Here is a 16,854-nt window from a genome sequence, read left to right on the forward strand (position 1 = left end):
TGGGGTGGTAGGCAGTGAGATGTGGCGTTGTACTTGCCGGAGGGGGGCTACAAGCACCTGACCAAACACTGCGCAAAATGTGGGCTGTGTCATGCTGTGCATCATGGCCACAGAGTGCTGGAAGGTGCCAGTTCCAAGGAATTGTAGGACAGACACTAGCTTCAGCAGTGGGGGCACAGCTGTCCTGATATTGATCCTGCTCCCTATGCCGTCCTGTATTGTGGTGGACAGCTCTGTTATGGTCTCCCTGTTGAGGCGGTACAGGGTGACCAACTGGCTGTCGGTGAGGGTCCAGGGTGAGAGCCTAACCCAGGGTATCATTGCACGCCTTGCTTGGGCTCTCTTCCTCCCTACCCGCCCTGTACTCCTTGTGCCCTGGCCTGGTTGTTTGGCCTCTCTATTTCTAGACGCAACATGAGCGGCTGCCTCTCCCAGCTCACAGTAGTTAGTGGCAGCATGGGGTTGGAAACAGTATTTGGGGTAGGGATGTACCTTATGTAGCTCTCTGGGGTGGATTGGGATCACCTGTGGCTTGATTTCAGGCACCTGTGTTTATTTACCTCCAGCTGAATGCTGGAGGTAACTGCGTTGTGTTTTCAACAGTATTTTTCGCCAGTTTTCTGTGCCAATCTTGAGAAGGATGGACTTTTGATGCGGCTGTACTTGTGCCTCGTGTGGACGACTGTAATACCGGCTGTAATACCGCTGGCTGTATTACCACCTTCTGTAATAGCGCATATTGGTTCTTAACATATACTGGAATCCTCTGTCTCCTTTGGGTGACGTAATAGCATCTCTTAATACTTGTCTTTCCACTATGTTACTCAAATATAGAGGACAAAACATTATAGTTGCGGGAGACCTTAATTCTGAAATTAAATACGGTCTTGGTTTGCACAAAAAGATGGGCTCTATTTCAATTCTTAGTATGGAAAAAAACTGTGATTGAAGGGGTTCCCTTCGCTTCCTCTCGCAAAGTTATTCAGGGCCAGATTTGGCGCAATCTATTTGAATCCTGGGGTCTAATACATAGGAACGTATCCCTTGATTCCTCTGTAGAAGAGTTTACATGGTCGAACGGGCAATTTAAATCCATTATTGATCACATTTTCATGTCCAATAGGCTTTCAGATGCATGTGTTAAATTTTCTGTGACTGACTCACAATTGAGCGATCACAGGTTTTTAGAGGTAAAATTAGCATGGGTTCTCTACCCCACAGACTTTGGGGAAATAAATAATGGACTAACAGTAACATGTGCAGGAAACCGCTTTAAATGGCATGAGGGGAACATAAGCATATTAAATGCTACTTTTGTTCATGAGCATCATTGCACCACCTGATCCACAAGATCACTCCTATTCTCTGTGTCTCTCTTTCCAGAATATTTAAGATGCATGATCAATTGCTCTGTTAAATGTTCAAATACTTCATGCTCCCAATCTCTACGTACTCATGTTTATGATCCACTGGTGAGATGAAAAAAAAAAACGGGTCCAACCGATGCATTAGATGGATAGCCAGGTCTCAATTATATCATGAAACAAAGATAAATCAAATTTGTAGAATTAAAACAGGCTAAGAAAAACTATCTAAAAAATCATAAGGTGTTGATGCTAGAAAAAGACAACCTCTGAATAATGACAGCCTTAAGAGACGTTTCAGGTAATCAGTTTTGGTCCTTAATCGATTTTTTGGAACCTCCACAGGTAGTTGTGCAATCGGTATGTGTCCAGGAGGACTCCTGGGTTAACTATTTTTCTTCCCTATACGCAGGGAAATTTGTAATGACTGAAGAGCTCTCTGCAATTAGAAATTGTCCCTGGGAATGTAACCTCTCTATCTCGTCTATTGAACAGTAGATTTCAGCTTCCAGTCCCTCTAGGGCAGCGGGGCCCAATAGCCTGACGAATATCATGTTAAAGAGTCACTCAGAAGTCTGGGCAAAAGCACTCTTTATCTTATTTTCAGACATTGAAATTAATCGCACTCTCCCGACTTCGTGGAGGGTCTCATACATTATTCCAGTCTATAAAAAGGTGATAGGTGGTCCCCACGTAAACTACCGTCCCATAGCTATTATGGACACAGACTCCAAAACGTTTGCAGGTATAGTGCTGAAAAGCATAGTGGACTGGACTGAGGCAAATCACATCTTACCAGATCGACAATTTGGATTTCGGAAGGGTATGGGTACAGAAATGGGTGTACTGCTCTTTACCCTGCTGCTTGAAAAAGCCTGCAAGAAATCTGTGAGTCCTGTCTTTCTGGCCTCTATTGACCTCTCCCTTGTGTTTGACAAGGTGGAAAGAGTTCGACTATGGTCAAAATTGGCCCCTATTGGAATGCCTTCTGGGATATTGGCAATCCTTATCCATCTTCATGAGGGATCAGCCATCCAGACACGGCTTAACATGGAAGGAAATCTATCTTGGCCGATACAAACACCTAATGGGCTCAGACAGGGGTGCTTATTTGCCCCGACTCTTTTCAAATTATACGTTTCTGACGTAGCCGTGCCTCTTGAAGATGCCTCTCTGATCTCTCCTAATAGGCAGGGTATTAGAATAAGTTGGAGCGCCTACGAAGATGACTTTCTCTTAATAGATGGCACTCCCTTTGGCCTCCAGCAAAAGCTTGCAGCTCTATCCCTCTAAGTTAGGGCTAGCGGTCTTGTTATGAATGAAAAGAAGTCTGACATAATCTGGCTAACGAATCGGAAAAAAACCTCCTCTTTTAGATGGACTATAAACACTTGTCCTCTGACAAAAGTAAGATCCATATGTTATTTGGGCTTTCCAGTGTTCTGTAGATCCACAAATTATATGTATTGGAACTTTTACTTGGATAAAGCTGACAAATTGATCTCATAGATGAAAAAGTTGACCACAAAATATTGTAAATATTAAATCACTCCACTTCTGAGGTACTATAAACTAAAAGTTGTACCGAAACTCACTTATGGTTTTGAAATACTTCCTTTTGTCGCGCAACAACTCCTACACAAGCTTGAAGCTAAAATCTGGCGTAGGATTATCTATTATCTTCCGAAGGGTGTTCCCATAAATGCTATATGCTTTGAGCTGGGTCTTCTGTCTTTGGAGTGCATAGTGCTTTGGAGAAGATTGGCTCTGTATAGAAACCTCCTAATGGCACAAGAAAACTACCTTTTTGCACTTATGGGCAATGGGCTACGAAAGGGCGTTGCAACATCTAAATGGCTATTGATTCTTCACATCAACTGCCTGAAAACCCTTGAAAGCATTGGCCTAACGCACAAAACTCTCCTATTCAACCTGAATAGACTAAAGCATTGTCTCTATCTTATGGATTGGATGTGTCATGACCACTGGCCCCAAGGTGTCAGACCTAGCCCAACATCCTTGGAAGCAGGGTCATGATCCTCATTCCAGGCACCAGCCGGCCCCCGTAGGGGCCTTTTGGACCTTGTCCTGGCGCCAGTGGCGCCAGGCTCATGCTCATAAAGGGACCCAGTCCCGGCACTGGAAGCGCCGGGCTCATATAAAAGGGATTGGTGCTTGGGTGGACTTACCTGCTGCAGACCATGCTGCCTTCTTACCTGCAGGATGAACTCTTCATCCAATCCTGCTGGGACTACTTTAACTGCTGGGTGGGGCCAGCACCACTCCCAAGAACCACATACTGGAACTCTTTTCTTACCTCTGGAGGCTGTGGAAGAAGACGCCTAAGCACTACTGAAGGCTATTTAAACCACACCCGATTGGTTTCACGTGCTTCGCGTTATTCTGCAATAGCAGCAGGACGCTCACCATGTCGGCTCCAGCTGATCTTCTTCTTCTGCACTTGAAAACAGGACAATCTTCAACTTACCTTCCTGAAATCCAGCTCCAGCCTTCCGTGACATCTGAAAAGGAAAACGAGAACATTAGAGTAGCACGAGAAAATACCAGAGCTGCTCTTACCACCCGTCGGCGCCTTCCAAGGCCCCGTGCCGCGATTCTTCGTTCTCCAGCCATCTGCAACAACAAAGAATACAGGTTAGCGATAACTCCATGATATCTGCTTACCTGTGCCACGGTCTCCGCGAGCTCCGTTCTGCGCCATTTGTCCGCACCTGTAAAATACAAGAAGGACATTATTAGAGCTCAGGACTACATTTCTACTCACGTGCCTCAAGTGGTCCTCCGGCACGATCCTTCGGCATCAGTCTTCATCGCCGGTTGCACCGCGACCTGAAAGAAAAGGGGAAAAAGACATTTAAAAGTGCATTTAACTTCAGATGAACCTTTTGCTTGCCTGAAAAAAACTCCGGACTTTTCCACTTACCGGATCAACATACCGGACCTGCAAAGAGGCAAGATTCTGAAAGGACAATAAAAGACTCAAATAAGGCACTTACCGTTCGTGCAGCTAACGACGGTCTTGCCTTCTGGACTCTACCTCCGCAATAAAAGGCTGAACTATCGTCCAGTGAAGTAACTGGCTACAGCGCCCCTGCACAGACGCAGGATGGAGAGCGCCGCATTTACTTACCTAAGGTGAGCACGTGCGGCCTAGGGGAGTCGTAGGAGTGTCAGGAAGGGGAAAGGGCCGAAACCCCGTCAGGCAGACGTTAACCCCTGTTTCCTCTCTGCCCGCAGACATCTCACTCTCCGGTTTAAGATCACAGTAAGGAGGGGGCCCTTCCAGGGTGGTGCCAAAGACCTGCGAGTGACTCTGGAAGGTTCGGAGAACGCCCAGACCAGACCGGCGCCTCCGAGGGATTCAGGTGAGCGTTACAGAACGCGAAGCCTACCACAAATATCCCACCCAGGCGCAATGGAAACCTCGGATACAGACCAATTGGCCCAATTGCTTGGGGAGCTGAGGGCCGAGGTACATGCATCTCGTCAAGAAACAAATGCCTTACGAAGGGAATTGATCGTTTCCAAAGAGCGAGCGGACGACCTGGCCAGGCAATTGCTACAAATTCAAGCTGGGCAAGCACCTTTGCCTACCTCGGGAGGGAATTATCCACATACAACCTCAAGCAATCCGGTGCAGATTGATCTGCCAGGGAACGTGCCCCTGGCTCCACCAGAACGTTTCTCAGGTGATCCTAGACGCTACGCAGTATTCATCAACCAATGCCGCTTGCACTTTTTGTGTAGACCCGCTGCATTTCCAACTGACCAAGCTAAAGTAGCGTTCGTACTTTCTTATCTTAGTGGCAATGCGGCTGATTGGTCCGTTCCTTTAGTGACACAGGATGATCCGATCCTCCAAAACTTCCAAGACTTTCAGGCCAGTATGGAAAAGTTGTTCGCACGGCATTCACAAGGGCAGGCCTTGGACAATGAACTCCTATCGCTAAGACAAGGTAACCAAGATCTCCTGGCGTACATAGCATCTTTTAACAGACTGGTGGTTGAAACCAGGTGGCCTGAAGACAAGAGGATCACGCTTTTCCACAGGGGGCTACGTGGAGAACTTAAAGATGTCTTAGCACAGGTGGTAAATCCTCCGCAAGAGTGCTCCGATTATATCGACTTAGTAGTTCAATTAGAGTATCAACTACAGAATAGAAACGCCGATCGCTCCAGATTTGAAACCAGGGCGTTCTCAAAGACTCAAAACCGTGCTAAAGGAAATGATTCCGTGGAACCCATGCAGATAGGCATCGTGAAAGGACCTTTAACTCAAAAGGAACGAGAAAGGCGAAGACAGTTACAGCTATGCCTCTTCTGTGGGAAGTCTGGACACTTCCTTCGAGATTGTTCAGTGAAACCGGTCAAGAAAGCCTTGGGAGCTTCCGAAAAGGATGCAAAACAACAAGAATCGGGAAACGACCTCGCCCGGCAAGCGTAGAGGTCCGCTTGCCGAGCGTAAAAACCAGTTCCTTGACCTCGCATTTCGTACTGCCTATGGTCCTCATAAGCCCCGACCAACCAGATCGTATGCATGCTATTAAGGCATTCATTGATAGCGGATCAATCGGTAACTACGTGGATCAAGATATGGCAGCTAGGATGAATCTTCCTTTGTGTCCTAAATTGGTAAAAGATGTAATCACTACAGTGGATGGTACAGAAATAGTTTCCGGACCAGTCTCTCACACCACCGTGGAAGTGACGCTGCTCTGCCAGGACGGACATCGGGAAGGAATCGTGTTTGATGTAATCAAGGCCCCGCAGTTTCAAGTAATTCTAGGAGTTCCTTGGTTGGAAAAACACAATCCTCAGATCGACTGGCGAGCCAAGGTAATCCGGTTTCCAGAGTGCGCCCAAACTTGTTATTCTCGGCCCGCCATCAGGCTGGCAGCCATCGCTTCCGAGAACCTCCAATTGCCTCCTGAATATCAAGAGTTTAGTGATGTCTTCCAGAAAGATCAGGCCAACACCTTGCCTCCGCACAGGTCATACGACTGCCAGATAGACCTGATACCCGGATCCACTCCACCGTGCAGTAGAATATATGCTCTTACTGAGCCAGAAAATCTTCACCTCAGACAATACTTGGACCAGTACCTGGCTAGCGGATTTATTTGTCCCTCAAAATCTCCAGCTTCTTCAGCTTTGTTCTTCGTCCCGAAAAAGGAAGGTGACCTGAGAACGTGTATAGATTATCGCGCCCTGAACCAGATTACAGTCAAAAACAGGTACCCGCTGCCTCTGATTCCCGAACTATTGGACCAAGTAAAGGGCGCCTGCATTTACACAAAACTAGATCTCAGAGGAGCCTACCACTTGGTACGAATCAGGGAGGGGGACGAATGGAAGACAGCCTTTCGCACAAAATACGGATTATTCGAGTATCAAGTAATGCCTTTTGGACTATGTAATGCACCAGGCCGCCTTCCAGTTCTTTATGAATGACGTTCTCCGAGAGCTTATTGATGTTTGTGTAGTCGTCTACATTGATGACATCTTGGTATACTCCTCCTCAGAAGCTGAACACCGACGACATGTCACCGCAGTTTTGCAGAAGCTTCGCCACCATCGTTTATTTGCTAAGTTGGAAAAGTGTACCTTTCATGTAAAGGAAGTCGAATTTTTGGGGTTCATTTTATCACCCAACGGTGTTCACATGGACACAAGAAAAGTGGATACTATCACCAAATGGCCGTCTCCGACTTCGGTAAAAGGAGTACAGAGCATGTTGGGCTTCGCTAATTTTTACCAAAGGTTTATCCCCGAATTCTCTCGAATAGTCCAACCTATCACGGCTCTCCTAAAAAAGAACAAAAAATTCGAGTGGACTCCAGAGGCCGAACAAGCCTTCCAAGATTTGAAAGCCAAATTTATTTCTGCTCCAGTCCTGAAACATCCTCGTCCAGACCTTCCTTATATCGTCGAGACCGACGCATCTAGCCTTGCAATGGGGGCAGTTTTGTCACAAAGAGATCCTGAAACACACCAATTACACCCTGTGGCGTTTTGGTCCCGCAAATTTTCGGCCCCGGAAATCAATTACACAATCACGGACAAGGAACTTCTGGCAATCAAGTCCGCCTTTAAGGCCTGGCGGCATTATCTCCTAGGAGCCCGGCACACTGTCACTGTAATTACTGATCATCGTAATCTCCAATATTTGAAGTCAGCCAAGGCCCAATCTTCAAGACAACTCCGTTGGGCTTTATTTTTCGCGGAATATGATTTTGTGATAACGTTTCGGCCGGGCGTCAAAAACGGAAAAGCGGATGCCCTTTCACGAAAAGGTGTTAACGAACTCGCAGCTAATCCAGAACCAGTACCCATAATCCCCAAACAAAAGATTTTGGGAGTCATCAACACAATGTCTCTTGACGACATAAAAAAGAAGATCAAGCAAGTAATAACTCCCGAAGATTCCTTGACTTGGCTGCAGAAAGGAAAGGATTTTACGATAGAACAAGATCTATTATACTTCCAAGGCAGACTTTATTTACCGTGTGATGACTTACAGAAACAGGTCATCACCTGCTATCATGATTCCTTAATAGAGGGACATCCGGGTGTAGCCAAAACCTCCGAAAAAATTAAAAGACATTTCTGGTGGCCGTCCTGGAGAAAGGATATCAAAGACTTTGTGGCCTCATGCGGCATTTGTGCACAAAACAAGAGCCAGAGAGAAAAACCAGCCGGGCTACTGCATCCGATAGACATTCCACCGTGCCCTTGGCACACCCTCTCAATGGATTTTATCACGGATTTACCCCCTTGTTCCGGATATAATACAATTCTAGTAATTGTCGATCTCTTTTCAAAGATGGCTCATTTTGTTCCACTGAAAGGATTACCCACAGCTTCCATTCTAGCCCGAGAATTCCTTGAAAACATCGTTCGCTTGCACGGGTTCCCTTCAGTCCTAATCTCTGATCGAGGGAGCCAATTCATTTCCCATTTCTGGAGGAGTTGTTGTCGTCTTGCACAAATTGACGTGCGACTCTCTACCAGCCACCACCCTCAAACTGACGGACAGACTGAGAGGACTAACCAAACTCTGGAACAGTATCTTCGTTGCATGTTACAACAATCAGAGGGTACTTGGAGGGACATTCTTTGGATTGCTGAATATGCGTACAACAACTCAATACATACCGGAACAGGTAAAACCCCTTTCTTCCTGTTGTATGGGGTTCATCCTCAGACCTCTAATTTAGATCCGCCTCAAGATCTAGGAACACCCGCTGTGGACCATCTTCATGCGACCATAACTCAAACATTTAAGGAAGCCATCGCACACCTTCAACGAGCCAAAGAATCTTATAAGAAAGGTGCTGATCAACATCGGAAAGAGGCCCCTCAGTACCAAGGAGGAGACCAAGTCTGGCTGTCTACTAAACATCTATCTACGCACCTTTAACCCAAAGTACTTAGGACCCTACGCGATCACGGCTGTGATAAATCCTGTGGCAGTTAAATTAGAATTGCCCACTCGAATGAAAATACACCCTGTATTCCATGTTTCACTCCTGAAACCTATGCAACCCGGAACCCGTCTGACTAAACCTCCAGAGCCAATCCAAGTAGACGGAGAAACCGAATACGAGGTTCAGAACATCTTGGATTCTAAATTTTTCAAGTCAAAACTGTATTACCTGATTGATTGGAAAGGGTATGGCCCCCAGGAGAGATCTTGGGAACCTTCAGAAAATGTCCATGCTCCTCGTCTAATCAGAAAATTTCATCGGACCTTCCCCAACAAACCAAAGCCTCCGGGGAAGACCAATTTGGGAGGGGCCTTGAGGGGGGTTGCTGTCATGACCACTGGCCCCAAGGTGTCAGACCTAGCCCAACATCCTTGGAAGCAGGGTCATGATCCTCATTCCAGGCACCAGCCGGCCCCCGTAGGGGCCTTTTGGACCTTGTCCTGGCGCCAGTGGCGCCAGGCTCATGCTCATAAAGGGACCCAGTCCCGGCACTGGAAGCGCCGGGCTCATATAAAAGGGATTGGTGCTTGGGTGGACTTACCTGCTGCAGACCATGCTGCCTTCCTACCTGCAGGATGAACTCTTCATCCAATCCTGCTGGGACTACTTTAACTGCTGGGTGGGGCCAGCACCACTCCCAAGAACCACATACTGGAACTCTTTTCTTACCTCTGGAGGCTGTGGAAGAAGACGCCTAAGCACTACTGAAGGCTATTTAAACCACACCCGATTGGTTTCACGTGCTTTGCGTTATTCTGCAATAGCAGCAGGACGCTCACCGTGTCGGCTCCAGCTGATCTTCTTCTTCTGCACCTGAAAACAGGACAATCTTCAACTTACCTTCCTGAAATCCAGCTCCAGCCTTCCGTGACATCTGAAAAGGAAAACGAGAACATTAGAGTAGCACGAGAAAATACCAGAGCTGCTCTTACCACCCGTCGGCGCCTTCCAAGGCCCCGTGCCGCGATTCTTCGTTCTCCAGCCATCTGCAACAACAAAGAATACAGGTTAGCGATAACTCCATGATATCTGCTTACCTGTGCCACGGTCTCCGCGAGCTCCGTTCTGCGCCATTTGTCCGCACCTGTAAAATACAAGAAGGACATTATTAGAGCTCAGGACTCCATTTCTACTCACGTGCCTCAAGTGGTCCTCCGGCACGATCCTTCGGCATCAGTCTTCATCGCCGGTTGCACCGCGACCTGAAAGAAAAGGGGAAAAAGACATTTAAAAGTTTATTTAACTTCAGATGAACCTTTTGCTTGCCTGCAAAAAACTCCGGACTTTTCCACTTACCGGATCAACATACCGGACCTGCAAAGAGGCAAGATTCTGAAAGGACAATAAAAGACTCAAATAAGGCACTTACCGTTCGTGCAGCTAACGACGGTCTTGCCTTCTGGACTCTACCTCCGCAATAAAAGGCTGAACTATCGTCCAGTGAAGTAACTGGCTACAGCGCCCCTGCACAGACGCAGGATGGAGAGCGCCGCATTTACTTACCTAAGGTGAGCACGTGCGGCCTAGGGGAGTCGTAGGAGTGTCAGGAAGGGGAAAGGGCCGAAACCCCGTCAGGCAGACGTTAACCCCTGTTTCCTCTCTGCCCGCAGACATCTCACTCTCCGGATTAAGATCACAGTAAGGAGGGGGCCCTTCCAGGGTGGTGCCAAAGACCTGCGAGTGACTCTGGAAGGTTCGGAGAACGCCCAGACCAGACCCGCGCCTCCGAGGGATTCAGGTGAGCGTTACAGGATGAAAACAATGGAGAGTGTTCATGCTTCCAGGATTTACTATCATTTGGTCCCATATGGGAAGATCATGGGAACCCCAGAGTCGTACCTTATTAAATTCCCTGATCCCAACTGGCGGGTATCATACTTTGAGATTTCGTTTCAATGTTTTACCCACGGGTGAAATTCTGCAAATCCATTCACGAGAGACAACAAAGCACATTCCATGCCGTTTTTGCCACTGCACTAAAACGCTAAAACATCTATTGCTGGAATGTGCCGTCCTAATATTGCAACGATTGGTAGCATTTGGCAGATTTGTCCACGATCCATCTAGGGTCAACATCGAGGATATATGGTGGAATATGCTTCATGGGAAATTAATTGCACAAAAATTGGCCATTGTTAGATTTCCATTGGTAGTCTGTGGGCTAATAGAACCTTATAACAATCAAAGCTCAGTACCCAGCGCCGGTAATGAATGATTTTAACAATCTTACAGAAGTAAAATACTAGGTCCTGGGTACCTCTGTCTAAAGGCTATAAAAGTTATTGACATGTGTAATGTTGATTGATTAGGATTGTTACTGTTTGCTGAAATTCTTTATTTTAAGAAATTCTTCTTTTATAATGATAACTGCGTCTGTTAGATATGTCTGTCAGATATGTTTATCCGTATTTTATGTTTTTATGTCATTTTTGCTTTTACTGTAACTGTTTTGTAAAGGTTTATTCTGTTTAAACCATATAGAAATTAAAAAGAATTAAAAAAATAGTGCCGGCTGTTTTTACAGACATCGGTAATTGCGCCTGCTCATGATCCGGCAGAGTGGTATTGGCTGCGTGTTTACGGTTACCGCTGCTTTTAAGGGTTACCGCCGGACTTTTGATGAGGCCCAATGAGTTTATTTATAATTATTTATTATTTTAACATCATTATTATCACTGTTTATATTGCTGTCAGTGTAGAATTAGTAATTTCTACTTCTTCATTTTCATAGCTTCAATTTCAGCCCAGGTTGTTATTCCCTGAATTATAAAATAGAATTGAAGATTTGGGGGCAGAGCTTGGGGATGCGAGTAGAAGGAAATATAGAGGGAGATGCCAGGAGACGTCAGGTACAATTGCAGAGGGAAATATTGGTTGAAGATGTGGTAGATGTGGTCAGCATGCCATATTAGTTACTAACATCTCAAATGAAACTAAAAGGATGACAGGCTGAAATAAACCTCACTTACCTTCCACACACCCATCTTCTTCTTGTGTGTCTGGAATATGACATCTTCAGCAACATCCTTCAAGTGGGCCTGGACACAAAATAAGTTTGATGACTTGCACATGCCAGTTATGCATATGACTAAATATTTCCATAATTGGTTCGCTTATGTGTTTTAATTTTCACAGTATCTTCAAAAAATGATTCCATACTAATTTGGGTCAAATTCAAAACTAGAAACATACATTTCATTTACATACATTCAATTGTTACTGCACATTCTAAGTCAAGACAAAACATGGGACCACAATAAGAACATTTCTGCAAACAATTTTGATATCATTTTATATGATTTGGCCATTTTTGGGATAAATTATATTGTATCCAGATAAACACATTACTTACTTGAATCTATGTATCCCTCGCCACTGTCATTGACTTTCAGAAACATTCAGTCATTGATTTGCATAGCAATCCTTTGCCACCTGAATTATCTAATCTTACTTTACTTTGGCCAATACAATTAGGTACCATGGAGATCTCTGTGCAAGAGCTCATTCCTGAACTGAGGGACAGTGGGTGCTGTTTTCTCTTTTCTGGGGGCTCGTCTCATAGAATGGTTCACTGACTTTTCCCCTTACTTTGTATCAACTATTAAACCACCACATCTAACCATCGCTCATAAACTTCAGCTTTGGCTCCACCTTGAACCTGCATCTGGGGTGGCTATGACAAAGGCAGGCTATTCAAGGCTCCGTTCACCCACCCCGACTGGGATCCTGCAAAAGGCCAACTTTTCAAAACATGTTCTGAATCTTTCATAGACCTCTCTATACAGCCTGCCTCTTCACTGCACCCCAGCAAATAATGGTATTTTAGGAATTGAGGTATGCTGCTTGCTCATCTGTGCATTGGCTAGAGAGTCTTCTTTACCCATCCCGACTAAACATAAAATAATTTGTTCAAGCATGATGCGCCTTCTTTACTCCAATGCGGTGCATTCAGAACCACAGAGCATCAAGAACACCTCCAACTGGCTTAGCCTCTGCCCTATCGGCATCACAACAAACCACTTAGTATCCAACCAGTCCCCTTTCTCCCTCCCTCCTTTAGACATGGATGTGAATCCAAACTTCTTGGTAAACTCTCTTTCTCTCCTCACCTCTCTCAACTTGCTCTTCACTCACACATCACTCAAAAGCTGCTCTGTGCTCTCATCGGTCCATCTCCCTCTATCTTAAATTATCCAGATAACTATAAAATCTTTTACGGCAACAGACTTATTGCTTCCTCATATGTTATCTGAAGATAATCCTTCCCTCACCTAGTGCCTCGCTAATGTAACTTAATATGACTGCTTTGAAAGTACTGGTGTTAATCTACGCCACTCTGCAACAAACAGTTACAAGTCATTCCTCCACTCCTTTGCTGACACACTAAAGATCTGGCTCTTGACCTTCTCAATAATAATAATGCTAATACTAATAATAACAATGAACTGTCGAGAACTAGTCTTCATGCGAGGCACTAACACTACTCTTCCCGACTCTCCTACTCTTGCCTGGGCATATCAAAGTTTCATAACTTCCTTCATTTAGATTCCTGATTCCCATTTAATACCCAAATGCCTTCTCCGTCCTCTTCTGGACAAACAAATTTGCTTCTGTGACAAATTACAATCCATACGTGGTAAGAACGTTTTTTCACATCACTTCCTTTAATAGCAACACTACACCTGATCAACAACCTGCTAAACAATGTCATTGTCAAAGACACCCACATCCCTCCATGAGTGGAAGATTACATAATCCACAATGGGCCCACTAGAACCTCAAAGACCACAATGATGCTTCTGGCTAGAAGCTAAGTAGCACAAATCACCATCTGACACCACCCCATTCTACCTTAAACAATCCTTTGCTGAGTACTAGAAAGCCGTCTTCTCAGCCATAATGCATTCACACATGAACTGAATGTCACCGTTCTAAAAAAAAGAGCAAGGAAATATTCCAAGAAACATCAATCTTTGTACTACTTTATCGATCCCTCTCTCTTAGACGGTCTGCATCAACTTCAGAAACGTCCTAATTACCAAAGTCCTGGACATCTGAAGTGGCATTCAAGGTACAATGCAAGCTAAACATGCCCTTCTTCACTATAGCATTTCCTCCCTGTTCACCTCACCTATTTCCATCATGACAACCCCAAATCTCACACAAAACACCTCTTTGCCTTACCTATCTCAAGCTCCAAGTGATAAGATAGCTGCCTTCCCTAATCGAGAATGCATACCTATCTTACCTCATTCCTGACTGAACTCAACTGCTACCTAACATCAGTCTCCTTTCGCACTGCTTTCAAACCATCCATACTCCAACCTTCAACCCACAGCAACTACAGACCTATTGACACCTTGGTCAGTCCCTCAAAGCACCAGAGAAATAGTGGCCCTTCAACACCAACACTTCCTTGATATCCAGAACACCCTTTAGTCTTTATCCATGCCAATCACATGCCAATCTGAATTATGTTTGAGGCACAGCCCAGACACTTTCCTCATCTCATATGACATGGGAGAAATGGAACACGGGGGAGGGTTGAACCAAAAGGAAGGGGGATGTACATGTTCCGTTTGCAGCAAATCTGGGTGGCCTCCTACTGGGTAGGGACATAACATTTGAACAAGTATTTAACAATTTTTAGCAAAGTTAGAGCCCATTTCAAATGTATGTGCAATGCCCCTAAATTCCACAGACAGGACATGCCATGTGTGTACTTTGGTCCAAACAGGACCCCTCTGCATAATTCTCATCATTTGCACATCAAAGTGCAAAAGGGAGGTATAAAGTGGAGGCATAATCACCTTTAGGCCTCATTTTTTTGCAATGTGCAGTGAACAATGAGTAAATGCCGCCTGCCACTTATGTATGGCATGCCCATGCAACATTTACAATAAAAGGAGACAGATTGTATGGGAATCTACAGTATTGACACCAGCATAATGCTAATTGAAGTTATAATCTAAGTTTATTATGAGCTGATACCATCTAAGTAGTCAATAAAGAAACAACATTTCTTCTCATATTTGATAGAAAGAGCAGGCGCATTAGCAATACATTCCTCCATGCTACTAATAATACGTATATTGTTACACCATCCCTTTATCGTAATCTTTTAAAATGTCTTCCAGTTAGATGTTAAAAATGGATTGTTCTTAAAATGAATACATCAAAAATAACATGGTTGTTTAATTTGTATTGAATTAAAAGACAGAATGCCTAATAAGATATTGAAAAGATTTAAGGGGACAGAGATTTTGTATATATGTTGAGCAAGAGGCCATAGAAAGTTGTATGTACCTAGGATCCAACAAAGGTCATTTGATCTGTTATTCAGAAAATACATATTTGTGATAGGGATGTTATCGTCATGGTAGCACTTTATATAATTATCCCTATTTGCGCAAGAGTTTGTATTTTTACTATATGCTTTTATATATGTGAGGAAATTATGCTATTTTTGATAATTCAAAAAAGATGCTTTACAAATTTAAAAATAAGGTGTTTTGACTATGTTGCCACTTAGCAAGTTACTGTGTGTTTAGAAGAGGTGTGGGATCCCACTCCTCCAATTTACTCCAATTTACCTGACCCATTCTTTGTGTGGTTATATATAGAGTCCGGGCAAGGGTCAGGTCTACACATACTATTGTACAGGTGTATCCTGGAGTTCCCTATTCTTGGTATGGTATGAAGGGTATTCCATACCTGATACCAACATTTTTTCAGAAGAGGGCATTCATAGAACATGTGTTTAAATGAGCCAGTGGCACGACCAACATAAATCATCAATTAGAGAATTTAGCTTTAAATAATTTTGACAGAGTTAGAAAGGCTCTATGAACAAAATAAAAAAAAGTGTGTGCTTTTAAATTTGCTGAAGCTGATACTACCTTGATCTTGCACCAAATTCTGCACTATATCAATTCATTGAACTGTATTTCACAATCCACGTCTCATTATAATTTGGATGGCCATTTAAAATTTGGACTTATTCCTTTATTCAATACTTTATAGAAAGAAATTAGCTACTTTAAATAAACGAAGGGACTGTATTGAAGTCTTGCTGGGTCTATAGCTAGCTTGCCTATGCCATCGAAATTCAGGCATTCATCAAACTAAAATCTTGATTAGATGTAAAGCCAGGAACAGCAAATTTAACTTTAAATTCTTCAACAGTAAAAATATTAGTTTGTTATAATTTGACTAATATATCTTATATCCTTCTCTTACCAGAATTTCCATAATACTGATCTACCATTCATGTTAATATTTTTGTTGCAGCATAAGTATGTAGATGGAGCTTTTGATGGTTTAACTATATGATAGAATGGGAATTCCCTTAAATAGGAGATTGTCAAATGAATTCATTTTGAATAAACCAATTTAAATTGATAATATATGTTACATCTTTAATACCAAAAGGTGAAACAAGCTCTTTTTCAACTAATAACCATTTGGTTATATGGTCATGTTCATTCGAGAGAAACCCGTTTTGAGCTTGCTCGAGAATAAAGGCCCTGTGATAACACTTGAAATCAGGAAATGTAACACCCCCATTCTCATGTGAGTTTTTTAATTTACTTAAAGGCATTCTCTTTTTTCTTTATGTGACCCCACAAAAAGTCTAGAAGAATCATATTAATAGATTTCAAGATGGAAGCTTGCAAAGGAATATGAATCATTTTTATACAATATAGAGCAACTGGCGTACCCATCATTTTGATGGATTCCAATCTACCCCACCACGTCAGAAATAGAGGGGAACACAAAGCTTCTTATTCACACAGTCTTGCTAAAAGGGTTTTCATATTAAATTTAATAATTTCTGCATTCAAAGATACAATGTAGATTCCTAAATATTTATATTTAAAGGAAACTGGACACCATTTCAAACTAGAGTTGACAAAGTCATGTTTGAGACATAAGGAATTAACAGGAAGCATTTCTGATTGGTCTTCATTTAACTTATAGCC

The 16,854-nt window shown here is 43.7% G+C and overlaps 1 protein-coding gene across 1 annotated transcript in view; it reads right to left on the reverse strand.

The window, feature by feature from the left end:
- The window catches only part of RGS22 (regulator of G protein signaling 22), a 1,706,064-nt gene that overhangs the window by 518,059 nt on the left and 1,171,151 nt on the right, over nucleotides 1–16,854 (reverse strand). Inside the window, exon 22 of the mRNA XM_069621432.1 lies at nucleotides 11,842–11,910. Within this exon, the coding sequence (XP_069477533.1) occupies nucleotides 11,842–11,910 (69 nt within the window). The remainder of the gene's footprint in view (nucleotides 1–11,841; nucleotides 11,911–16,854) is intronic.

The sequence above is a fragment of the Ambystoma mexicanum genome, chromosome 5q, assembly GCF_040938575.1.
Source record: "Ambystoma mexicanum isolate Mex_15411 chromosome 5q, UKY_AmexF1_1, whole genome shotgun sequence".
NCBI classification, from domain to species: Eukaryota; Metazoa; Chordata; class Amphibia; order Caudata; family Ambystomatidae; genus Ambystoma; species Ambystoma mexicanum.